Raw genomic sequence first — 26,524 nt, forward strand, 5'->3', positions numbered from 1 at the left:
CCCTAACACACAGGCTGGGGGAGGGGAGTGAGCAGAACAACAGTTCATGTTCAAACCCTAACACCTAATCTTTCCTGTTTCATTGAATAGTTTACTGGGGTACAAGAGAGACCACATGTCTATATTCCCCACCCAAATCATACTGCTGAGTGGTTGTGAAAGGCTTCAGAGAACAATATCCTGAAAGACAATGCTAAATACCCACATTACACAGAAAAATACCATCACATTTTATAATGTAGCCTTATTTCAAAAGGCCACATTGAACACCATAAATATATGTAACTGTTATCTGTCAAATAATTTTTGTAATTAAAAAAAAAGTTACCACATCTGGATGTTGTTTAACAATTTTAAAGCAAATTGTTCATCCAAGATAAACTTATTATTTAGTTCCCCCAAAGAACATGGGTGATCTCAAGTAAAAAAACACAATACAATAGCACCCCTTCATCACAAGGGATTAAATGTAAAAATAAAATGCACTGCAGGTAATCAGTGAAAACATAAGACAACTATAACTGGTAGGGAAGGAATACTTATTTTTCCTCCACATAAAAATTAAATTACTGCTAAAAGAATCATAAAAATGGAATGATATTACAAGTTTCATAATTTTTGACCAATTTATGACAACTGCACTAGTTTATTAACCTATACTTAGGGAGAGAATAATGTCTCCAGGCTTTCCTATGCAGAAGAAATGACAAAAGTTGTAACTTACTTACTCGTAGGCTGGGAATATGGCCTAGTGGCAAAGTGCTCGCCTTGCATACATGAAGCCCTGGGTTCGATTCCCTAGCACATCTATAGGAAAAGCCCGAAGTGGCACTGTGACTCAAGTGGTACAGTGCTAGCCTTGAGCAAAAAGAAGCCAGGGACAGTGCTCAGGCCCTGAGTTCAGGCCCGAGGACTGGAAAAAAAAAACAAAAACAAGAACAAAAACAAAAGCTTACTCCTGAGGCTCTGCATGGGTATTTAGTAACTAGGTGTTGAGCTAAGTCACCCCATATAAACTAGAAGCAGTGACATGGTTGGGGGGTTCCTAGGTCTTAAAGCACCCAAAGATGACTCACTTACTAATAGACATTTGAAAAGTGGGTTTCGATAAACATCCCAGCAAAAAAAAAAAAAAGTGTATTATCTATTAACAAAGCTCTATGCTAGATATTTCAGAGGTGCATTTTTTTGCAAAGAATTTGATAATTTCTAATGATGAGAGAGGATAGAGTAATGGTAAGAGAAGAATCTTAAGATTCTTTTAGTTTAATCATATATACTATTAGGCAGCAGTGGAATTTGAACTCAATCTTTGCACTTGGCAGGCTGCCATTCTACCACTTGAATCAAATCCCCAGCCCATAGTTTAAATTTGTGTGTGTGTGTGTGCCCATGCCATGAGTCCCTTAAATGGCATTTATGTCTATAAATCACATTTACATCTATAACACTGTTAGTTCAAAGGGTTGTTTTTTTACATTCATCATCTTTTTTATAACACCTTAGATAAGAAAGGGAGAGGAGGTGATAATCATCCCCATTTTACAGATGAGATATCTCAGAGATCAAGGAATTCAGGCAAAGTAATGTCTTCTAAGTAACAAGGTAAAAGCAATTCAGCCCTCCAAATAGTGAAGTGCTCTTCCACCACACCAAATCAGTAATTGGAGAAAAGAAACCTGGTATTCACTCTAGAAGCATTACTTTACTGCCTACTGTGCTCAACACTGCATGCACTAGAGTACAAAAATCAAAATACACAAAATATAAGCTGAGAACCAAGATATCTCTAGCATGTGTGCTTGTCTAGGATGGGATGGGCCTATGTTCAATTCCCAGCAGAAAAATAATGAAGTAAAAATATAACCAGTATTAACTACAGAGAACAGAAAAAGATGGGAAAAAATTTCCATAATGAGTGATAGCCAGACACCAGGGTACATGCCAGTAATTCTGCAAATTAGATGGCTGAGATCCAGCCTTGTAATCTGAGGTAAGTTCAGGTAGAAAAGTTTGCTTGACTCAGTCTTTAAAATAAGCAGCAAAAGTAGGAGTAGAGGTAAAACTTAAGTGGTAAGAATACCACCAAGCAATCAAGCCTAGCAAGCATGAAGCCCTCAAATTCTAGTACCACCAAACAGTAAATAACAAGTGATAAGTGCCCCCCCCCCAAAAGCACTGTGTTGCAAGAACACAGAGAATTAAAGACTGTAATATTTTGTAATACTTTCCTTTAAATAGGGAAATGAAAATAAACTAAGTATTCCTCTCAAGGGGTTGGCAAGAGAAACTTAAGATGAAAGGAATCATCAAAGTGGAAATAAATAAGAGCATAAATAAGTGCAAAAGATAGTGTAAAGAAATTAAATAGACATACTACAAATAAATATAACCATTTGTAAAAGGGAGAGCTGAATTCAGAAAGTGGTCACTGAAAAGAGTTATAAAAAGTAAAATGTGAAATTTTTAGTTACAAATCTATACTGGTAAGCCAGAGAATGTTATGTTTGATGCCATGTCAATAAATTTGGAAAACCATCATTTAGGGGAAAATATTATCTTCTTAGATTAAAAACTAGGCATGTGGGCCAGTGGTACAATGCTGGCATGGCATGCAGGAGGCCCTGGGTTCAATCTCTAACCCCACAATAAAAAATAACTAAATATAAATAGATAATAATTAGAAAAGCTAAACATTATCTTCCCAACTGTAGGTATTTTAGAACTGTTTTGACTTCTAAGGGACAAGTAATTCCAATACACTGTAAATAGACTTTGAAATTCATTTTATATTAGTATATGATACTAAAACCACACACACACACACACACACACACACACACACATTCTTGATTTCTTTACCAACTTTACCTCCCTCTACTGTTAGCTTATCCCTATCAGCCAAAACAGCTCCCGAAGGCTCTGCTAACTGTAGTCTGAACTATGACCACACTGTGTATGTAAATGTACCCCATTCTGGAAGGTTCCACCCTCAACTTCTAAATTCATCACAGATAGAGGCCCACTTTACTTTCTTAATTAAAGTACTACAAAATGTGAATTCTGCAGTATACTGTAACCAAGTAGAAACTCTATTAATAAGTTAGAGTTTATCAGAAGTAAACATATAGTCAAGAAAGAAGATACCATTGGGGGCTGGTGGGTCACACCTATAACCCTAGTTTACCAAGAAACTGAGATATGAGGATCATGGTTTTCAAAGCCAGGCTGGAGAGGAAAAGTCCCTGAGACTCTTACCTTCAATAAACTATCCCCCAAAAGCCATAAGTGGTGCTGTGGCTCAAGTGGTAGAGTGCTAGCCTAGAGAAAAAGAAGCTCAGGGACAGTGACCAGGTCCTGAGTTCAAGCCCCAGGACAAGCACAAAACAAAGAAAGAGAGAAAGAGGGAGAGAAGGAGAGGGAGAGGGAGAAAAAAGGAAAATAGATACAAAAACCCACTAAATAATAAGTTAGAGTTCACTAGAAGTAAACACATTGCCATGAAAATAGATAGAAAAAAACATTCACAAGGAAAAACCAAACAACTAAAGAATATAGCCAACTTCATTATACTTCACAGTAGAATTCCAAAGCACAGCTATCAAAAGTGTAGCTATCTGCTATCACTACAACCATTTAGAGGCTCCAAATAATATAATAATACAAGAAAAAAAGTAGAAAATATAATTACTGAGGGGCGGAAAACCAAATTATATGTCCAAATGAGATTATCCACTTAACATACTCTTAAAAGTCAGAGAAAACTCTACTGAAGATTTTAGTGTGTGTAAAAGATATTCTGTGCTGTGACCAATTATAAAAATGGCATGCGTGCACAAACACGTGCACACTTGTATGCATGCATGTGTATACAAACACACAGCCTCGGGAGTATACATTTTAAAGTATAACTTCAAAATATCCCATTTGCAACAGTAACCAAAAAAATAGTAAAAAAGATGACGATATCCAGAAATAATCCTAAAATAGTAAAAATAGAACTTAAAGGAATAAAATCTTAAAATATTCTAAAAACCATAAAAGAAAACTGAAATAAGTGTAAAAATAGACAACATGGTTGAGTGAAAAAACTTTTCCACAAGCAGTTCAGTTTCTGTTTTCAAATTAGTTTATAAAGTTAATGTAATTAATTCAAACACCAACAAATTGGTGAGGCAAATGAGAGACTTTGAGAGTGGTTTTTACATTTAACTGGAACCCACTCAGTGCAAGGAGCCAAGAAACTTTGAAAACAGCAAATCATCACACAACCTTGAATTGCCAACTATTTAAAGGTATCATAAAACTATAGTAATTACAACAGTGTGTCAATAACAAAACCAAGCAATGAAATAAAAAGCAGATCTTAATATTTAGATATTCAAATCAATGTCAAAGATAAGTCAATAATGAAGCAGAGTAAAATGGCTATTTGGGAAGGGAAAGATGCCTACTACAGTCCATACACTAAATTTTAGATGCCTTATAAGAATTACATAAACAATATTAAAATATAAAATAAAGGCTAGTCATTAATCAAATACTGAGATGGGGGAAGTTTTCCTATATATAAATGAAGAAACACTTTTGAATAATAATATTTTTCTTTACAACTACTATTATACCCATTTTACTGGTGAAGAATAAAGCTCAAAAAGATTAGGTAACTTGCCCTAGATCATTCAGCAAGAAGAAGCAGAGCTAAGGAGAAAAAAAGCAACAAGGCACTCTAACTTCAAAATCCTTGCTCTTAGCCACCATAAGCTATTGTCCTTCGTGGTAAAGTACACACTAACGAAATAAGACTTATAGAGGAACATGAACAATAAAACAAGCAGTTTTCTTGGGAAACTATATATAGCTAAATATATGGTCACTGATCAAAATATTTTTGGAAATCCCTCCATAGATTGTCCCCAGCGTGTGGTAAATATATCTCCTATAAAGAAAGAAGAGCTTTCTTCCAAAAAGCCAGGAAACATGGCCACAAATCCCCAAGAGGCTTATTTTGTTATGGTGCCTTTGTCTAATACCCACTCACAAAACTATACACACGGTGGGTTCAGCACTATCTACACCACACTATTGCAGTATTGTTTACATGCCCATCTTTCTACTGAATTTAGGCCCTCAATAGCCACAATTATATCTTATCCTTGAGTCACCAGCCCCTGGTGCACAAAGGAATAATTAAGTACTCCTGAATGACTCAAAAAAGTATGTCCAAGAAAGGCTTTGAGTGATAACAATATATTAAAATTAAAATGTTGCCAAAAGATCATCTGAATCTATAAAACCTGTAAGCCATGTGAAAAGAGATTACAGTGAGGGGAAAAAAACATTTTATAGAACGGTTCAAATTTTTAAATATTAAAAAAAAACTAGAAATTCATTTTTAACCGGTCTTCTTGTAATAATGTCTAGCTGTAGTTACTTCTGACAAAACACAAGAAGGGAAAGGATATGCCTCATTGTCCAAAAAGCAATCTACTGAACCAAGGATGCAAAAATCACTATAAACTTCCCCAGACAACTATGCCAAAATACATCTGCTGCACAGAAGACACCAAGATGCTTCCTGCCGATGGGTTCAATCGACAAAGCACAACCTAGTGCCTGAAATATAAATCAAAGAACCTTACATCCCTGGTACATATTGACATTTGCTACCTGCAAATTTCTAATATGTGCAAGATGGGCCTATTTTTATTTACAGCACAAACCACAGACTGAACGTAAAACAAGATGCTTAATAAATCCAGAGGAACATAAAACAGCAGCATAACTCAGACAGCAAGACAGACACTCACTCCTTAATTAAGTGGGTGATGTTCTGCTTAAAACAAAAAGACAACCCTGGGCTATAGCTAAGATTAAGCACTCAGTGTTGCGAGGAAAACGCCAGCCATTTGCAGGGCAAAGGCTTTAAATCATGAAAAATAAACCATCTAATAGTCTGTATTCAATAGTAAGTAGACAGTCAGGACACAGACTGATTTGGATTAACACATTTTCAGTTATAACAAGTGATTTTACAGAGGATTAGTATCTTGATGGTCTGATCAATATGAGGCACCACTGCTATTACAGATGAAGAGAAAATTGCCCCTCTGGTAATAAAGTGTGCGTGTCTTCGTTCTCCTTCATTTGCTGAGTCCATTACTGAAATGGTTCCAGCATTAACAGCTGGGACAATTTAAGCAGCAGGGGTCTGATGAATTTAAAGGCTGGGTGGGAACACTGGCCACTGTCCTTCCTCCCTTGCAGTCTTGCATATGCGATTCCTCTGTGTCTGGCTATGCTTCCAATACAAGGATCATGTTTTATGAGAACAATGACTACTATTTCCCAATTATTGTCTCATTAATAGTGTCACCAGCCAATAATGTGACTAAAACAAAAATTGCTCACAGCATTTTGGCTGCTGATTCAACAAAAAGTTGCACACTATTTACTTAAATAACAAGACTGACATGACAACAGGCTACAGTCCACATTAACTGTAATGTGTGCATTCATTTGCCTAGTGTTCATCCCACATTCTCAAGCAAAATAAAAAAGCAGAATGACAGTCATGCTGGCAGAAAAAAGAAAAAAGTCATCAGCAGAATTTTCCATCTTTGTTTTCAAAATCCAACAGACTGGAAAACAGTGAGATAATGGAGTGTGCTGTACATAGGAACAGAAAATCCATATTAATGCTGCCTTGAGATTTTAATCATGCCCAATTCAGCACAGTGAGCTAAGGTTGCAACACAAGCACACTTTATATTATTATTATTGGAGAAATGCTGGCCCTTGAGGCTCAGCCTTACATGAGCCAATCACTAAATGAAGGTGCCAAAGGGCAGACAGGGCTAAGGCAGAAATCAGAGCTCTGAGTTTTCTGATCACAAACAATTATGAAAAACACTCAGGCACTGGCAACAAATCTCTTCTTCCAACCACATGCAACTTGATTTGTTCTCTCAGACTGTTTCCTACTTGCTTTCAACCAACTATAAAGGCCTTACTGACCTTTATATGGCAACCTACATGTAGCAGTTCTCCAAGAAAAGGGGAGGCAGGCTGAGAATGTGGCTTAGTGGTACAATACTTGCCTAGCATGCATGAAGCCCTGGGTTCAATCCCTCAGTATGTATCCATAGAAACAGAAAAGGCTGGAAGGCGCACTGTGGCTCAAGTAGTCTAGTGCCAGCCTTAAGCAAAAGAAGCTCAGGAACAGTGTCCAGGCCCTGAGTTCAAGCCCCAGGACTGGCAAAAAAAAAAAAAAAAAACGGGGGGAGGAGGCATGGTCACTTGGCAGACAGGTCATTTCCAAATAAATTATCTGCACAGCAACAAGACAGATGCAGCTACCTAGCAAGTGTAAGGCCCAATACTGAAGATATTTAAAAATAAGAAGATTAAAAAATAAAACAGACTACTTATAGAATGCAAATAAAAGGCTTATCTCAGGTTGGGTGAGAGGGAAAAAGGAATTTACTTATTAAATGGCAGAACATTCCAATTCAAGATGAGTAAGTGCTAGAAATATGCTCTACAACACTATGTATACACTAGCATTGTAAGTGTATCATGCATAGTATGCAATACTTCAAATTGTACTGAGAAGACGGATCTCAAACTAGCCAGAATAAAATTTTTTAAAAAAAAATTTTTAAGTGTAAGCTTATAGCACCTGCTCAAACGTTAGCTTTCAAATATGCAACTAGCCTTGCAAACATGCCAAGGACAAATGTTTGGAAATAAGTCCCTACCAATGCAATCCTTAATCTCCTAAACACATCATGACCGAACTGGGTAGTCCAAGATTCCTCCAGCTTACATTGTGAAATCAACTAGTGATGATTTTTTAAAATAACACATCTAATAGTTTATAACAGGTTAGATGATTGAATATAATAGAAATCTAAATTCATCTTCTCTAAACTATGCCTTTTAAGTACCATCTTAACTATAAAGTACTTTTCTTCTAGAAGTCATAAAGCAGCAATGTCAATATAACTTTATCAAGAAATTTATCATAAAAGAACCAACAGGGCTGAGAATATGGCCTACTGGTAGAATGCTTGAGCTGTACACATGAAGCCCTGGTTCGATTCCTCAGCACCACCTATATAGAAAAAGCCAGAAGTGGCACTGTGGTGCAAGCGGTAGAGTGCTAGCCTTGAGCAAAGAGAAGCTAGGGGCCAGTGTTCAGGCCCTGAGTTCAAGCCTCAAGACTGGCAAAAAAAAAAAAATCAGTGATACAACAGTCTTTTAAGTTTGTACAGCCAAATACATGTGTGTATGCACACATAAACGCCACAATCTTTACTGCTAACCTCAGCCACATCTGGGAACCAGAATCACAATTCTTACAGGTCATATGTATCATATAACAGATGCTAAAGGTTCTCGACCACTCTATCTTCAACAGAGGTTTATTGGAAGGCACACCAATAGGTACACTGTCCAGGACAAAGGATGAATTAGACATAAATGCTGTCTTCAGGTAAGGATTTTTCAAAATGTCTCAGACTTTCTTTGATTTTCTAGTTTTCAAAAGGAACACTAAGACATAAAGTAACAGACCTAGAAGTGACACAAAGTAACAAGAACCCACTGTGAACTCAATGGCTTCACTCTTTATTTTTATTTTTTGTTGGTTCTGGGACTTGAACTTGGGGCCTGGGTGCTAGCCTTAAGCTTCTTTGTGCTTGAGCACTCTACCACTTGAGCCACAGTGCCACTCCCATCTTTTTCTAAATAGTTTATTGCAGATAAGACTCACTGGACTTTCCACCTGGGGATGGCTTCAAACTGTGATCCTCATTTCTCAACCTCCAGAGTAGCTAGGAATACAGGCGTGCGACACAGGCACCTAGATCACTCCTTAATTTTTAAGAAAGGTACTGAAAGTAGTTCAGAAACTATGATCTATGGTAACCCTTCTTTCACTTACAAAAACCTATCAAACCTACAAAGCTGAAATTAAAAACTGAATAAACTGTAGAGATTAACCAAAAGATAAAGCTGGATTTGAGGGTTGGGAAAACAGAGAGGAATCTTTCAGATAAGGTAATTTTTTACGTCCCCTGGTCATTGGCCAAGAGATTGTGAAATACACACATTTGTTCTTCATATCTGCGCCAGGAAAAACAACTCCTAAATTCCCTGCAATCTCCATGGTCATAATACAGGCTTGTGTATTCTAATAAGATAACTGTGCTTGGGTGCCCCTACGTAGTGTTGGAGCTGAGAAAATAATAACCCAAAATGGGATGTTTTGGCACACTGAGTACTTTGGCATTAGATACTAGAAGAGTTTAGGAGCAACCTCAAAGCTGGGCGCTAGTGGCTCATGCCTGTAATCCTAGCTACTCAACCCAGGAAGTCTGTGAGACTCTTAGCATCAATTAACTACCAGAAAACCAGAAGTGGCATGGTGCTGTGGCTCAAAGTGAGAGAGTACTAGCCCTGAGCAAAAGGCTAGCAAAAGGGACAACACTCAGGCCCCAATTTCAAGCCTCCCTAACAACAACAACAAAAGCAACCTTGGAATCATAGTCTCTCAAACTTCATCCAGCCCTCATTTTTTGCTCCTCCTTTTCTTTCAGGAAATGTAGAGATCAATGGCTGTTTTCTACTCTAAGTTATTGTACATTAAATAAAACTCCAGGGGGCTGGGAATATGGCCTAGTGGCAAGAAAGCTCGCCTCGTATACATGAAGCCCTGGGTTTGATTCCCCGGCACCACATATATAGAAAACGGCCAGATGTGGTACTGTGATTCAAGTGGCAGAGTGCTAGCCTTGAGCAAAAGGAAGCCAGGGACAGTGCTCAGGCCCTAAGTTCAAGGCCCAGAACTGGAAATTAATTAATTAATTAATTTAATTAATTAATTTAAAAACACCAGCTTTCAGGCTGGGCTCTGCCCTGAGTGACTCATTTTATAAAACAAGAGGATGCTACATTTTGAGTGCAAATGACCACCAAAGCCTCCATAGTTCAGTGACTAGGCTCATTAGCATGTCTAATAGTAATCATGACCCCCATCATTTAAGAAGGGGTGCTGCCCCATGTCTGAGAAGAAAAAGTATGCAGCAAAGCCAAATTTAGCAGATAGGATTTGCTTCATTTCCTCCAGTCTATCAAATTTGATCAACCCCTTATATAGTTACTCCTTCTCCATTCAACCCATGCATAAAAGGTGATAGTTTTCCCTGGGACTTCAGGTCTTATTCTGAAGCTTTCTATGTCATTTTAAACTGTGATTAAATAGAGTACATGCGTCTGTAATCCCATACTCATAAGCACAGAAAGAAGGATCATAGTCCCAGGCTGGCTAGGGCAAAAAGAGAAAAAAAAATCCAGTAAATAAAGTGAAAAGAGGCTGGAGGCATAGCTTAAGTGGTAGAGCATCTGCCTAGCAAGTACAAAACCCTATGTTCAAATCCCAATACCATAAATTTATTTAATTAAATTAATTACATTAGGGCTGGGAATATGGCCTAGTGGTAAGAGTGCTTGCCTCATAAATTAATTACATTTCTTATGCTTTATTTTTCTACTAGTTTACTAGTTCACAGTTGGCACAAGGAAAGATATCACATCTTTCTGTCTCTATAAAGTAACTTCAAGATGGGAGCTTCCACACCTAATCCACCACCCATTCTTGAAGGAGGAAAGAAGGACTATAGAATTACAACTGCCAATGGCCAATGATGTAATCAATCATGTATCTATAATGAAGCTGCAAATAGCTGAAATGGAAGAAGTTTCTGGAGGATGATACACCTGGAGAGGGTATGGACTCACTGTATGTAGCTTTTCCACTTGACTTGGCTGTTCAGCAGTATCCTGTATAATGTCTTATAATAAACTGATAAGCCTAAGTATTTCTGACCTCTATGTGCTGCTCCAGCAAATTACTGGACTCCAAGGGAGGGTTCTTGCAAACCCCAATATATACCAATAGGCCTGTAATTGGCATCTACAGAGGGAGGCAGTTTTGTAGGACTGAGCCCTCAGCTGTGGGATCTGACACTACCTCTTGGTAATGGTGTTATAACTAAATGTCATTAGAAGACACGAAATAGTGGTTACTGCAGAACTGATGGTTTAGTTGGTGATGTGGGAGAGATTCCACACATCTAGTCACAGCAGTGTGCTGTGTTGTGGGCATATAAAAGAAACTAAGTCTGTTTTTTCAAACCTTACATTGCACTACCACCATATGGTAGTCCATTTAATTTCCAAATTACCACCAGATAAACTGATGGCATGATGTAAACCGGCCAGGGGTAAAGGTAAAAACCAAAAGGACCTTCTCAGGACCTCACTAAAAGTCCAACCCAGGTGGAGTGACACAACCCTGAAGTCCGAATTATTTGGGAGGCATAGAGGTGAGAATCACAATGTAAGGCTAGCCAAGGCAAAAGTAAGCATATTAATCATTTCAGTAATAAACTACTTACAATATTTAAGTCATTTAAGTCAAGCAAGCATAAAAATCTTTGAAGTTAAATTGGAATTCAACAGCTACATCTTTTTACTTCATAATGAATTTTTTGAAAGACTCCAAACAGGTCTTAGGTTTCTCATAAGGATATACCTTAAGCCAGACACCAACGATTCATGCCTATAATCCTTGATACTTGGGAGCCTAGGATCTGAAAAATTGCAATTTGAGGCCAACCCAAACAGAAAACTCCATAGGACTCCATCTCTAAAATAACCAGCAAAAAGCTGGGCTGAAGGTATGGCTCAAGTAGTAGAGTACCAACTGAGTAATTGTTAGGCCAAACTCCAGTACTAGAAAAATGAAAATAAAAATACATGTTAAACAGATTTTCCTTAGGAAAGTATTCTATAATCTCCAGTTCCAGATGAAACATATCTTTCTAAGGAAGGAATTCCATGAACTCCTAGACCATTAGACTATCCTTGTTACCAAGCCATGCATTATAAAACTTACTGCTCTACTGTTGGCTTATGCTTTTCTCTTTTGCGGGGGAGGGTGCAGTGGCTAGAATAAGGGAGAGAGAAAAATTTAATTCCAGGAGTCTGCTATTACAGCCTTATACACTCCACTATGGATCCCCTTTCAGTAGAAGCCATGTTCTAAGACTCTGGGGGGATGCCTCAATCATGGAAAGTACTAACTCTACATATGTATAACTCTACATACTTAACCCTATGATGAAAAGTTAAATTTATAAATTAGGCAATCTAATTGATTAATAGCTACTATCATTACTAATATTAGTAGAAGTAGCTAGTGTTAGTTATTATTAGTTGTTAATAATAAAATAAAGCAATTGTAACTAATAAAAGTTTTGTAAGGGACAAAGACGAGGGAAAGGGGGAGAGGAAAATAGGGGAGGGAAGAGGAGGAGGAGTTAAATACTAATACCTTTGAAAAATGGTTGACGCAGGGTATATGAAGCCACAGAAAGTGAAGTCCTGTGCAAAATGGAATGTACATTTCCCATCCAAATGAGCATCTCTGATTTAGCTTGAGTTAGGGAAAAGTATATCTGATGTAACTGTATTTCTACTTGTCCAAGACAGCCAAAAACCCAGATTCTAATATAAATCTTCAACTTTTACAGATCTGAATTCCAAAATTGCCACATAGTTCACTTAGGTCAAATAAATACTTCTACAGCCAGGATAAATATTTCTACTATAAATTTGCCCCATCATCCCCCCCAAAAATATATTTGTCAAAATACATAATCTATAGCCAATAAGAAAACAAGAATCAGGGCTGGGAATATGGCCTAGTGGCAAGAGTGCTTGCCTCCTATACATGAAGCCCTGGGTTCGATTCCTCAGCACCACATATATAGAAAACGACCAGAAGTGGCGCTGTGGCTTAAGTGGCAGAGGGCTAGCCTTGAGCAAAATGAAGCCAGGGACAGTGCTCAGGCCCTGAGTTCATGGCCCAGGACTGGCAAAAAAAAAAAGAAAAGAAAAGAAAACAAGAATCCAGGGCCAGTCTACAGAACATATACCTGTACTGTTGATGCCTTTAAAGACAAAGAAAACATGAGGAACAGTTTAGATGACATTAAATGAGACCAGATGAAAAGAGAAAGGACCAGAGACATGTGTAATGTAAATGTAATGACCCTGGATTAAAGCCTGGGCCAACAAAAATACTGCTGTAAAATGTATTATTAGAACAATTAGAAAAATATAAATCCAGAGTTTAGATTAAATAAGAGAATTATATTGATGTTAACTTTTCTGAAATTGCTAATTGGCTGTGTTTACATGTAAGAAAATGCCCTTGTTCTGAAGAAATACATGTTAAACTATCAGTTGAGGATTAATGCCTCCACCTTACTCTGTAATGGTTCACTAAAAATAATAATAATAATACACAGGAGCTGGGGACCAGTGGCTCACAACTATAATCCTAGCTACTTAGGAGGCTAAGATACAAGGATTGCAGTTTGAAGCCAGCCCAGACAGAAAAGTCTGTGAGGTTCTTATCTCCAGTTAGCCAGCAAAACTCAGGAAGTAGAGGTGTGACTCAATCTGCCAGCAGTGGGCAAAAAAAACTAAGGGAGTCAGGCACTGGTTAATGCCTATAAGTCTAGCTACTTAGGAGGCTGAGATCTGAGGATTATGGTTCAAAGCCACTTCTAGCAAAACAGTCTATGAGAGTCTTATCTCCACTTAACCGCCAGAAAGCCAAAAATGGAGCTGTGGCTCAAATATTAGGTAACAAAAAAGCTCCAAACCCTGAGTTCAAGCCCCAGGACTGGCAACAACAACAACAAAAAAAAAATATTGGCTCTGAATTTAAGCCCCAGTACAAGCACAAAAACAATAATAATAGTGTAACTCAGTGGGGAGGCCCTGAATTTGACCCCCAGAGCCACAAGAAATTATAAAAGTAACAAGAGCTACAAATTACACACACACACACACACACACACACACACACACACACACACACACACACAGCAAGAACAAGAAGTGAGGAGTATATACAATAAAGACAATACAGGAAGAACTTAACTTACATATCCAGACAAGGTGTCTTTGAGAAATCTGTTCTCTTCAAGAAGTTTTAAATTAGTTCACAATACAAAATTTTATCATCTGAAAATCAGATAACATCTCTGTAAGGTTCATGGGAAAGGAAACCGCCACATGATTCAGACAAAAAGGAGTGAGTACTGGGGGGGAGAGCAAACTGGCAGCCTACACAAGATGGAAGCATGGGGAGACAGAGGGGAAGGAAGAGAGAAAATGACAGAAAGAAATCAAGAAAAAAAGGAAAGAGAGCTGAGACTCATGTTGAGCCAGACTTTATAGGGAAAGGCAGGAGTTATGGCCAGGTCGATTGGATGTGACCTCAGAGAAGGAGGAGTTAACTGCCTCAGGGTGCCAGGTGTGCCAATTACCTAGGTAACACATGTACTGGGCACAGACTTAAACAGGTGAGGGGCATCTGCACGGAGCCCTCCCAGAGGTAGACCTTACATTCTGGCCTTTTAATAATTATTAAAAAGGGCACCAGGGCTCGGATGTAGCTCAGTGGCAAAGCACTTGCCTAGCAAGTGCAACAACCTGGGTTCGATCCCAAGTACCAAAAAAGAAAAGACAAAAAAAAAAAAAAGAAAGAAAGAAAAAGGGCACCAATTCTCTGGCTACTTCTGGTGGCATGGGGCATCAACATTAGGGATAAAAGGTGGAGATGTGCCCCCCCGCAACTCTGGGAGAAGGCAAACAGCAGCTGTCCCTCAGTGGTAGATGCCAGTCCTTGAATGAAGCTTGGAAGAAGTCTCAAGAGGCAGGAGCTATAACTAATTAAGAATTGACCACAAATACTTGTCAGAGTTATTTCTCTAAAACTGCCTGCTTTTCCCTTCAGCTTGTGGAGTAGATCAAACCCAGAATGACTAGCCTTTGAGAGGGAACCTGGAGGGAGCGGGGGTCCCTGGAACCCAGTCTGCTTTGCACTCTCGAGGGCACAAGCCAAAAAGTTGGGCCATTGAGACTGATTTTCTAGCCTACAAGGCATTTTGACTTTATGGAGTAGTCTGGTGAGGACATAAGAGTCCAATAAGGATGTAGAAGGGGGGTTCATAAAGAGGTACACGGGGGTCCATAAGGACATAGATGAAGGTCCATAAGGATGTATAGTCAAGTCTTGATTCAGGCATCCCCGAAATGAGAACAGACTGGCAAAAAAAAGCATTGGGAGTTCCTCTGGTGTGGTGAGACAAACAGAGGAGCTGTAGATGGGAGTCACTCACCAGACGTAGAGGAGATGGTGTGGTGGATTCACAGCCAGCAGTGGGAAAGGTGAGAAGTCCAAAGTGAGTTTCCTCCAGCTTTTGGCAGGCTGGTCCGAGGAGGAGCGGTCAAGGAGGTGGATTAACCCTCAGAAGAGCAGAGGGAGAAGGAGATCCAGCGACTCCTGACTGTCCTCTCCTGAGTCACAGCACCAGATGTAAGGTTCATGGGAAAGGAAACCCACCACATGGTTTAGGCAGAAAGGAGTGGGGGGCGGGTGGGGGAAAGCAAACTGCCAGCTCACAGGAGATGGAGGCATGAGGAGCCAGAGGGGGAGAAAGAGAGAAAAGGAAAGAGAGTTAGGGAGAGTGGGGACTCGAGTTGAGCCGGAATATAAAGGGAAAGGTGGGAAATTTGGCCAGGTGGATTGGATGTGACTTCAAAGAAGGCGGGGGTAACTGCCTCCAGGTGTGCCAGTGACCTAGGTAACACAGGTACTGGGCACAGACTTAAGAAGGTGGGGGGAATCTGCACGGAGCCCTGCCAGGGGTGGACCTTACACTCTCAGGCTACCAAACTCAAGCAAGGCCATACCTACTGTGTCACTGGCTTAGGGGACAAATTTAATCACACTGGGGCCTCACAGTAGTCCAGAGTAGCAGTCATTCTAATCTTTATTTTCAAAATGGTGTATCTGAAATACAGTGTATTGCCATTTCAACAGCAAGAAAAATAGTAAAGGCATGGTTCTAACGCTAAGCTTCAAATTGGTGACCCACACCTATAATCCCACTATTTACATGGTTTAAGCAGAAGGAGCATAAGTTCAAGGCCATTACAGAAAAAAACCTGTCTCATAAACAGGGGAAAAAATCTAATCTGAATTATTCCACTACATGCCTTATAAGAAAATTTCATTTTAAAAATCCATGGCATATTCAGTATACACTATGTAGAAAATAAACTATGAAACTTGTAGGCAGGGACAGGAGAAAGAAACTGGGGAAAACTGGAAAGAAGGAATGACATTGTCTAAAAGGAAATATACTCATTGCCTGACTTATGAGATAGTAACAATTTTAAAAAATGCATGCATGCTGGGGCTGGGGATATGGCCTAGTGGCAAGAGTGCTTGCCTCCTATACATGAGGCCCTGGGTTCAATTCCCCAGCACCACATATACAGAAAATGGCCAGAAGTGGCGCTGTGGCTCAGGTGGCAGAGTGCTAGCCTTGAGCAAAAAGAAGCCAGGGACAGTGCTCAGGCCCTGAGTCCAAACCCCAGGACTGGCCATAAATAAATAAATAAAGCATGCGATATGGTGTGGTGCTCTTATATTTTAATGTAAATAAATGATATGAAGCTACTTAGCCCAACCTTCCTATTCACCATCTAGACTTAGAAACTATATGAAAGTCTATAGCATAAGCAATCATAAAGGAGAAAATATAATAAAAAATGAGGCCAGATGTAGTGGTACAGGCCTATAATCCAAGCATTACTGAGGCTGGAGAATCTTGAGTTCCAGGCTAGCCTGAGCTACATAGAGAGACCCTAACTCAAAAAAAGAACAGAAATCAGAGGTACAGGAAGAAAAGGCAGAGAAGGAAGTGAAAGAGAAAGAGGAAAAAAAATATAAATTACTTCAAAGACAAAGAAGAAAGCCAAAAGTAATCACCCACTGTGAAGATATTTACTTTAAAAAGCAAACAAGAAATCTTTGTGACTTTGGTATTGATATGGACTTTGTATATATGACTCAAAAAAATGAATCATGAAGAGAAATATTTAGAAACTCAAAGAACTAGATATTTGCAACAAGATAGACAACAATAGTTTTTCATCCAGAAAATATAAGGAACTAACAAAACATAAAAACTACTAGGGTGGCACCAGTACCTCAAACCTATAATCCTGGCTACTCATATAGCTGAAAGCTGAGGATTGCCATTTGAGGCCAGCTAAGGCACAGAAATCTGGAAGTGGTGTTGTGGCTCAAAATGGCCCAGAGATGCTGGCCCAGAGTTCAAGCCCCATAACCAAAAAAAATTAAAAAAAAGGAATGGGATACCACTTTTCATTCACTACAATGACCGACTGCAATTAAAGAAGACAGACAATAACAAGCATTGACAAGCACTTAAAGAACTGCAACTCTCAAAACTGCTGGTGGCAACATAAAATAGAGCAGCCCACCAGAAAACAGTTTGGTAGTTTCTTAAAATGTTGACCACAGATTTACCATATGAGTAACAACTCCAGTCCTGGGTATCTCCCCAAGAAGAATGAAAATGTATGTCCATACACAAACTAAAATACAACTATCAATAGTAGCATTTTGCATAATAGCAAAAAGAAAAAAAGGTAAAGAACCTGTGGCATATCCATATATATTGAACATTTATTTGAATAAAAAAGAAGTTCACTATTGATATCCACTAAAACATCGATGGACTTCAAACATATTATGTTGTGTGAAAAAAGCTAACACAGACCAAATACTGGAAAATTCTGTCTATATAAACATGTCCACAAGAGATAACTCAAGAGAACAAAGAATAGTGGCTGCCCGGAAGTAAGGGTACAGGTTGAAAATAATGGCAAGTGAATGCATTACCCAGTACAGATAAAACAGGAAAACTTACACAGTGTCTTGTTTGGGAATAGCCCCAAACCAAGAACAATCTAGATGTCCAGCAACAGGTGAATGAGTAAGTAGCTGCTAGAGCCATAGACTGCACTATTAATCACCAATAAAAAGGAACAAACTACTGATATGTGTAGTGACACAAGTTTAAAAAATCATTATGCTGAATGGAAAAAAAAAACCAGAACCAAGAGTACAAACTGTATGCTTCCAGTACATAAAATTCTAGAAAATAAAGATTCATCTATAGGGACAGAAAGCATATCAGTGGTTGCCAAGATGGAGGGAGAGTTGGCAGCATGTGAGCAAGAGGAAACTTTCCGAAGGGATAGGAATGTCCTCTCTGCCAACTGTGGTGGTTTTACTTGTATGTACATCTGTCAAGGCTCATCAGACTGTACATTACAAATGATTGCAGGTTACTAAATATAAATCATACCTCAAAGAAGTTCATTAGAAAAAATAGAACTCACAGTAATCAGTTCTATTTAGGATTTAAAACAACTGCCTATATTTTGTTCTAGTCTGCATTTTAAAAGTGGACTATTTCGAATAAAGACCAAAGAAACTTCAAAGGCAAATAGGAAGACAACTTGCTTTTTTGAGGAAACATGTTTCACAAGCAGAAAAATGGAGGGGGGAAAAAATCTATGTAGTGAGAATACTACATCCTGATTCCTAGTTCCACTTAGCATATAAGTGGCTTTGAGCAAATCACAACTGCATTGAGCCTAATATTAATGATATTAATAATGACCTCCTAGGCAACAGCTATATGTCAATGGTCTAACAGCTCCTCTGGAGCAGAGATTCCATCTTAGTCCAAAGTATCATCGCAGTGTATGGCAAATAATTAGTGCTCAATAAGCCTTTACAAGATTTGTGAATTAACTTTAAAACTAAAGGTGAGAAAGATATGATATATAATGCCAACAGGTAATATCTTATCATTTCTCTGCATGATGCAGTATTCTACATTCATTAGCCGGTCTTCCCCCTTTGTGCTCACCTACAGTACATTAGCAATATCACATGCAGACCTAAGAATGAAAACATCAGGTCCCTTGGGAAATGTCCCTATAAGTCAGCCATTAGAGAGGAGATTTGATTTTGTTTTTTGGTTTTTGACTGGGCATCTCACTATGTGGCCTAGGGCTGGCCTAAACTGGAGATCCTCCTGCCTCAACATTCCAAGCATTAAGATTATTTGCATGTACCACAGTAACTAGCTTAAGTTTGAAATCCTTAGATGTATTTCCCTAAAACTCTAAGTGGGACAAAAAGGAATAAACCTTTGGTATGGCCGGCTTGCATTGCTGGTTGTTCCATGATTCAAAATGACATTTTTTTGTTTTTTTCCTTTCTCTCTCCCACCCCATGTTGGAGAGCCCAAGATTAACACTTTCCCCTTCCACTGCTACAGAGGAGTAAAACCTATGTTAACCAAGATACACTTCACAGAGTAGCGCCAAAAGACCAGAGATCAAACCTGTGGTCTGGGCACAGATTCCATCACATAACCCTAAAATATGCCCCTGAGTTTCTGCTTTAAAAACCAGCTTGACACTGGTGGCTGACATCTGTAATCCTAGCTACTCAGGAGGCTGAGCTCTGAGGATTATGGTTCAAAGCCACCTAGGACAGCAAAATCCATGAAAGTCTTATCTACAATAAACTACTCAGAAAAAGACACAAGTGGTCCTGTGGCTCAAGGGGTAGACCCCTTGAGCACAAGGAAGCACACAGCACCTAGGCCCTGAGTTTAAGCCCCAGGGCAATGGGGAAGAAAATCAGACACTTTCAGATGACAACAGAGCTTTGAGAGATTTAACTTTCTCTATTTTCCATTTATCACAAATAATAAGAAAACTTATTTCTTTTTTCTCAAAACTTTGATGCTACTATTTGTAAACTGACTATGAAACCAGATAAGCAGATCTCCAATAAGTATATCATTGTAAGACAATAATATTTTTTATTTCATTAAGTATTGTTTTATATGATCAGAGTCACAGAGGCATTGTCCTTTGTGTTCCTCTCTTAAGAGTATCCTCCTTTGGTCCGTGTGTGAATGCCTAGAGTCCTATATAATTAATCATGTCCCGGTGTATTTTAGATCTAGCTTGCACACATGAGAAGAAAACATGCACTGTTTGGTAAGACTAAATTCTATGACAAGAACTGTACCTTTTTTATTTACCATGCATCTTCATTCCCACTATTTAACACAAAATAAGATACCAAACCCAAACCGCACTTATAAAAGCCCTATGAATAGATAAAGTACAGTCAGGGAGGACTCTTAACAAAACCAAAGTGAACTGGGTACTGTTGACTCATGCCAATAATTTTAGTAGCTACTTGGGAGGCTGAGATTAGGAGGATCTTGATTCCAGACAAGGAGTGTATACACAAGAGACCTCTTCTCAACTAATAGCTGGGTACAATGGTACATGCCAATCATCCTAGTTATGTAAGAGGCTAAGATCAGGAGTTCACAAGATCCAAAACAACCCAGGCAAAAAAGTTGGAAAAACTCCATCTCAGAAAAAAACTAGGTGAGTTAGTACACACTTCTCATCCCAGCAACAAAAGGAAGCCTAAAACTAGACAGATCAAGATCCAGGCTTACAACTGTGCAAGAAGCAAGAGCTTATCTCAAAAGTAATCAGTTCAAAAAAGATGGGGAAGCATGGTTCAGCAGTAGACTGCCTGTCTAAGAAGCACAAGGTCAAGAGTTCAAACGCCAGTTACACAGTTTAAAAACAAACAAAACAAAGTGGCCTACAGTAGTAGCTCACGCTACTATCAGGAGAATAGTTTTGAGACCATCCAAAACCAATCTAAACAAAAGAGCTATGCTTTGTGGAGCAGGTCTGACAACTTTATAGAAAGCTTAAGTAGGAGGATTGCACTAGGTATCAGAAATGGACAAAAGTGGACAGATGTCCAATATATACACAAATCCATAAGATCAACTTTGGGAATAGGGAAAAGGAAAGTCTTCCATTTTTCTGAGCCTCAACTCTTCAGCTGCGAAACTAGACTGTTGATCCTCCATCAGTAATAATAGCTATCTTTCAATCTGCTATGCTATTATTATGGAATAGGTATTATGTACCTAATGCAGGTGTCTGATAACAATAAATGTTGAAAAGAAATCACTGTGGCTATTATTATGGTCATCCCAAGGCAGAGAATAGGAATGTAGTTAAAGACTCTCATATCTACAGTGCTGAAGATAGACTATGTCAGCTGCCCCCTGAGACAACTAACATAAACTTATGTGACCACAGAGATATTTCATCTAAGCAGCTCTCAGTCCTCAGAGACTGTTATGGAATGAGAAAGCACAGCTGGAATAATCACAGAGTGCCCAGTAAAACTGAGGCAGCATGGCTACAAATTGAGCCAAGAAATAAGTTCAGAAACAAGACAAGAAAATGGGTGCCTTGATTTTCATTTCTGAGCTGTACTGCTTCCTGGGCAGCATTGGTTTACATAACACATACACATACCACTGTCCCATTTGTCCAAGTCCTTTACAAAACAGGTCTTGTCCTCTGTATCCTTATTCAGTACTAATTTACCATACACACAAACAGGCCTGCCGTGAATACTGAGGAATACTAATTGATACATACACACACACACACACACACACACGCCTGTCTTGCATCCCAAACAATACTAATTTAACACACACACACACACACACACACACACACACACACACACACACACAGACCCTTGTCCAAGTCTCCAAGTCCCTTGCAGACCAGGCCCTGTCACCCCTTGGCTTAACACCAGGCATCCGCCCACCATGAAAACAAGCCCTCTGGGTTCCCTACTCCTAACTCCCAAAGCGGGAAGAGCCCTAGACCTCATTAAGTTCGCCACACCTTAGCTTCGCGCTCTCGTTCCTCCGCCGTCTGGGTACGCTTCATGCTGCCACCACAGAAGCCGCCTTCGCCGCCGCGAGCCGCGTCGACCTCTCGTTCTGGACCCGCCTCCTGCATGTAGTTCTCTCGGGGTCCTGTGGCCGCCCGGTACTACCCTCCCTCGGAGACGCAAGAACTACGCCTCCCAGCATTCCCAGCGGGACGCCCGATCACGCCAGAGACGGGAGTCACTACGCTGGGCGAGCGTAGGCCGCTCCGCAGCGCGCCTCTAGCCTGGAGACCTAAGAGAACTGCATTTCCCAGAGGGCAATGTGGCTTGCCAGTTTTTCCCGTGCTCCTCTCGGCCGGCGCTCCACTCGGCGCTATAGCAACGGTAGTTAGCGGCCTGGAAAGCGAGGTGGTGAGTACTGTGGTAAAAGATCGGGGGGTGAATGGAGGTTGGCGGACCCTCCCTCCGCAGCCCGAGCCAGGTTCCTGGGGTTCGCTCTGCAGCCTGGAGAAGGCCCTGGAATTCTTGTATGAAAAGCAGCCCAGCCATGTTCAGGCCTGTGCGAGAGCCCGCGCTTTCTCCTCACACCCAGGTCTAGTTTGAAATTTTATGTGTACCCCACCATGCACCCTAAAGAGAGGGCTGGTCCCCATCCCGAGGCGCCAGATAGAAAGCCACAATCACAGTTCACGCTACTGCCTTGGATTCGGAATTGGTTGGTACACCCTAAGCCATAACCTGTGGATGCTACAAAGCCAAGGGACTTTGTTCACCATTTTTGTCTCGGTGACTGACACTGTTCACCCAAGACCAATACCCATCCCAAGAATGTTTATACTTCATTGGTGCACAATTATGAGCTAGTAAAAGAGAGAGAGAGAGAAAGAGAGGGGAGGGCACTATATCACATAGAAGCTATTGCAATCGAGAAATGAACTCTGCAGAATTTGGGAAGAGTAACACATGGAATGGTCCAGGAAAGCCCAAGGAGGTGAGAGCTGAGCTGAGCTCCAAAGAAAGAGAAGCCAGCTATTAATGCAAAAGGCTAGCGGAAGATAAGACTATGGCAGGTGTGGGGAAAGTTCAGAGCAGTGGAGCAGAACATGCCCAGCGAGCAGAGAGTGGGCAAGAGTTCGTGGTGGAGAAGCATTGTGCAATAACCGGTAGTAGTATTTTGGACAAGACAGTATATTATCATGGACTGTAGGATGCTGAACCTCATTCCTGGTACTACTCGTTTGATGCCAGTAACACCTCCCCTTCTCAATTGTCACAGCTAGAACTATCACCGGACATACCGCCTAAATGGGTGACCATGGTCAGGCTACCTGATGTTTTTCAGCTTCCTCATTTGTAAGGCAGGAATAACAAGGATATTGTGAGGTTTAAAATTCATCCATATTAGTGAATTAGTTAGTACCTTCTTATAGTTTCTCTTCAGATTATATGAATCTTCCTCTTTAAATAGAGCACTTAGAACTTTTCCTGCTTTAAGTACAGTAAGCAGTCAATAAATGTGAACACAATCCTCATCATTATTATTGTAAAATAAACCTTAAATCTGTGTGGAAAAGTAATCATTTTCACATAGTTTGTATTTGAACTTCTTGATAATTTTAATGTTAAACCAGCTGTATTGTAAGCCCTCTTCATTTCCAGACCTGGGCCCCATGGTCTCATCCACCAAAACAACTATTTAGTGATTTCCTGTTTAGTAAATTCCTGTGCTAGCCTCTAAGTAAATAAGACAAATAAGCTTGCTACTTCTTGGTCTTCACATTCTAGGACCAACATTCTAGAACTTGAGAATCTCTTTCTGTGGTATCTTCTTTGGCTATTTCCGTTTAACTTTTCTAGGTGGGTTGACATGAAAAATACAGAATTTTCTCGTCTAAACAGTGTATGAACAATTACATAAAAAATAAAAACACTGTCTTACATCTCTGTGAAGACTATTACTAAGAATACTAGAATTAGCTTACATGTTGAGGTAGCTAATCCGTTGGACCTAGGCTTTGTGACAACAATGGCAGCTGACAAGAAAAAAAAAAGCTAATGAATTTATTAAACACTTCACAAAACTTAAAACTAATCACTCATCTTTACCTAAGGCCAAAAGATAATGTTCCAGCCTGTTGTTTGTCATCCTGGACACTTTTGCTAGATGCGTTTAATGTGCCATTTCACTCACTTTTAGAAAAGGTATGATTTATTCCATCTTAGAAATGAAAACACTGAAACTCAAAAAAGTTTGCATGACTTAACCAGCTGCTAAATGATATAATAACCATTTGAATAAGGTTCTTTACTTAGCTTTTTCTAGGACTTTCTTTGTGGAGAGGAGAGGGGTTAGAGAGGAGGTATTTCTTCAGTTTGAAAGGGTTTGTTTTGTTTCAGATAGAGGAATAAAAAGAGAAAAGGACGAATGATAATCTTACCTCATTTCCTAGGCAAACTGTAGGAAATACACTGTTGAAAGAGACGTGTTCTTCATGATTGAATGCAGTATTACTTTTAGAATAGAAGCTTTCATCTTCTTCAAGCAGCACATGTGGGCAATAAGATGTCCATTAAAGTTCTAGTCCCTTATTCATTTTATTTGGTTCATTCCATTGCATAGTTAATGTAATAACTTGGAAAGGGTTCGCTTGAATTTTCTTTTTTCCACAGATAGGCCATGTCTGGTCCCAGTGATGAGACTGCAGGAGACCTGCCTGTGAAAGATATAGGTCTAAACCTCTTGGGAGTGGGAGGGTTACAAGGTATGGCCACCTGTTCCTTATTACAGTTATGAACTTTGATCAGTGATTTCTTTACTTTTAATTTAAAGTATTTCTGATATTCATACAAACCAAAGCATTTAAGTAACTATATAGCTCTTGATTGGTCTAAACAAGATGGAAAGTTAAGAACACATATGGTCTTTTACTGCATGCATCAATTATCAACCGCTCATAGTAAATGCAAGATCCCCCTCTGTCCTGATAAAGAATTGTTATAAATCATCTTTTTAAAATTCCACACATCAGGAGAAACTACATAGAGTATCAAGCCTCCAAACTGAATTGCCTGGTTTAAATCACATTCACCATTAAAAACATTTCTTTTTGTTTAAATTTTATATAGGAGGAAATGCCATATTTAAAATTTTTTGCCTTTCAAGTAGAGTATCTCAAAATGGTCTGTTTATGCAAGTGATAGTGTCTTTTCAATCAAATTAATACACATTAAAGATTTTCTTTTTTCCTTTTATCATTTAGTTGTTGCTATAGAGCTAAAGAGCACTTTCAAATTGAGAAAGAAAAGCACTGCTTTAAAGAGCAATAGAGTGAGTACAGAGCTATGTTTATGTTTGTATAAACAGTGTGCCATTCATTCTCTCATGCCACTAAGTTTGCCATCAAAAAGGCTAGGGATTTAGAATATTCCACTAGGGAATCTTCATGCAGTATTTAATCAGAACAGTGTATAAACAGCCACATTTTCCTCAGATAGGTGGTCAGTGTACTATTCGTTACAGATTTTATTATTATACAGATTTTATTATGAAATGTAAAAAATGTATAAGCTTTGCTTATACAAAGAGAATGTCAGGTATATAGATAAAGTTTAAGTGTGCAAAGCATCTATTTTGTTTTAATACTTTTTAAATTCAGTTCTTGTCTTTAGGATTTTTTTTTCTTTTTTTGGCCAGTCCTGGGGCTTGGACTCAGGGCCTGAGCACTGTCCTGGCTTCTTTTTGCTCAAGGCTAGCACTTTGCCACTTGAGCCACAGCGCCACTTCTGGCCATTTTCTGTATATGTGGTGCTGGGGAATCGAACCCAGGGCCTCATGTATACGAGGCAAGCACTCTTGCCTCTAGGCCATATCCCCAGCCCCAGGATTTTTTTTTCATAAGCCAGAGCTTGGACTCAGGGCCTTGTGCTCTCCCTGCATGCTTGCCCATGGCTGGCACGCTACCACTTGAGCCCCAGTTCCAACCAGAAATTTTTGTTGGTTAATTGGTGATGGAATGTCTCCGACTTTTCTGCCCACTGGTTTTGAACCTCAGTCTTTCCAATCTCATCCTCTCAAGTAGCTGGGTTACAAATAGGAGCCACCAGCACCTAGGAACCACAGAATTTTAATCTCCAAGTTTGGTATGTTTCTACTGGAGAATATGTATAATTGACATACTGCACAATTATATGAAAAGAACAAAAGTAATCATCTACTAAAAGGATACATGGACAATGCCAAAAGGGTATAAAACTTTTTAGATATATAAAATGGAATACATAGAAATAAGTTGTAAAGATATCACATTACAGTGTTTTAATTTTAGAAGGGGTGTTGGTTTGGTCTTGTAATTTTTATAGTTTATTTTCCATAACCTAACAGTCATATCTTATAAAAGTATCATAATGTGTCACAGAATTATTCTAATGTTTGCTTTTGGGAAGGGACAGAGGGAAGGGAGGAAGGAAGGAAGGGGGAAGTGGAGAAGGAGAGAGTAGGGGAAGGGAGGAAAGAAGGAGAAAGGAAATGTTTTCAGATACTATGACTTTTCCCTGGAGTGCTTACAAGTAAATGCAGAACTTTGTTAGACAAGCCCTCAGTCACCAAGCTACATCCCCAGGTGGAGTGTGACTTTAACTTTTAACTTTTTTTTCAGAATATGAACTGAAAAGTCTGTTTAATCAGGGTTCCAGTTTATAATCTGAAAATAGAATATTTGAATCCATGTTAATGAATACTACTGT

The 26,524-nt window shown here is 39.3% G+C and overlaps 3 protein-coding genes across 8 annotated transcripts in view; 1 reads left to right on the forward strand and 2 right to left on the reverse strand.

Moving 5' to 3' along the window:
• Fto (FTO alpha-ketoglutarate dependent dioxygenase) overlaps positions 1-21,895 on the reverse strand; it is a 390,959-nt gene extending 369,064 nt beyond the window's left edge. For all 3 annotated transcript variants that reach the window (XM_048355586.1, XM_048355584.1, XM_048355585.1), the window contains exon 1: positions 21,793-21,895. In XM_048355586.1, the coding sequence (XP_048211543.1) occupies positions 21,793-21,837 (45 nt within the window). In that variant the 5' untranslated portion in view covers positions 21,838-21,895. The remainder of the gene's footprint in view (positions 1-21,792) is intronic.
• LOC125358452 (renin receptor-like) overlaps positions 1-21,896 on the reverse strand; it is an 83,318-nt gene extending 61,422 nt beyond the window's left edge. The window contains exon 1 of the mRNA XM_048355587.1: positions 21,793-21,896. The gene's annotated coding sequence lies outside the window, so the exon portion shown is untranslated. The remainder of the gene's footprint in view (positions 1-21,792) is intronic.
• Positions 21,897-22,074: 178 nt separating this feature from the next.
• Rpgrip1l (RPGRIP1 like) overlaps positions 22,075-26,524 on the forward strand; it is a 94,817-nt gene continuing 90,367 nt past the window's right edge. For 2 of the 4 annotated variants that reach the window (XM_048355588.1, XM_048355590.1), the window contains exons 1-2: positions 22,075-22,192; positions 24,452-24,543. In XM_048355588.1, coding sequence (XP_048211545.1) covers positions 24,459-24,543 — 85 coding nt within the window. In that variant the 5' untranslated portion in view covers positions 22,075-22,192; positions 24,452-24,458. Of the gene's footprint in view, positions 22,193-24,451; positions 24,544-25,041; positions 25,110-26,524 lie in introns of all 4 variants that reach the window. The other 2 variants (XM_048355591.1, XM_048355592.1) reach the window with 2 other exon arrangements.

The sequence above is a fragment of the Perognathus longimembris genome, chromosome 10 (assembly GCF_023159225.1).
Source record: "Perognathus longimembris pacificus isolate PPM17 chromosome 10, ASM2315922v1, whole genome shotgun sequence".
Lineage (NCBI taxonomy): Eukaryota > Metazoa > Chordata > Mammalia > Rodentia > Heteromyidae > Perognathus > Perognathus longimembris.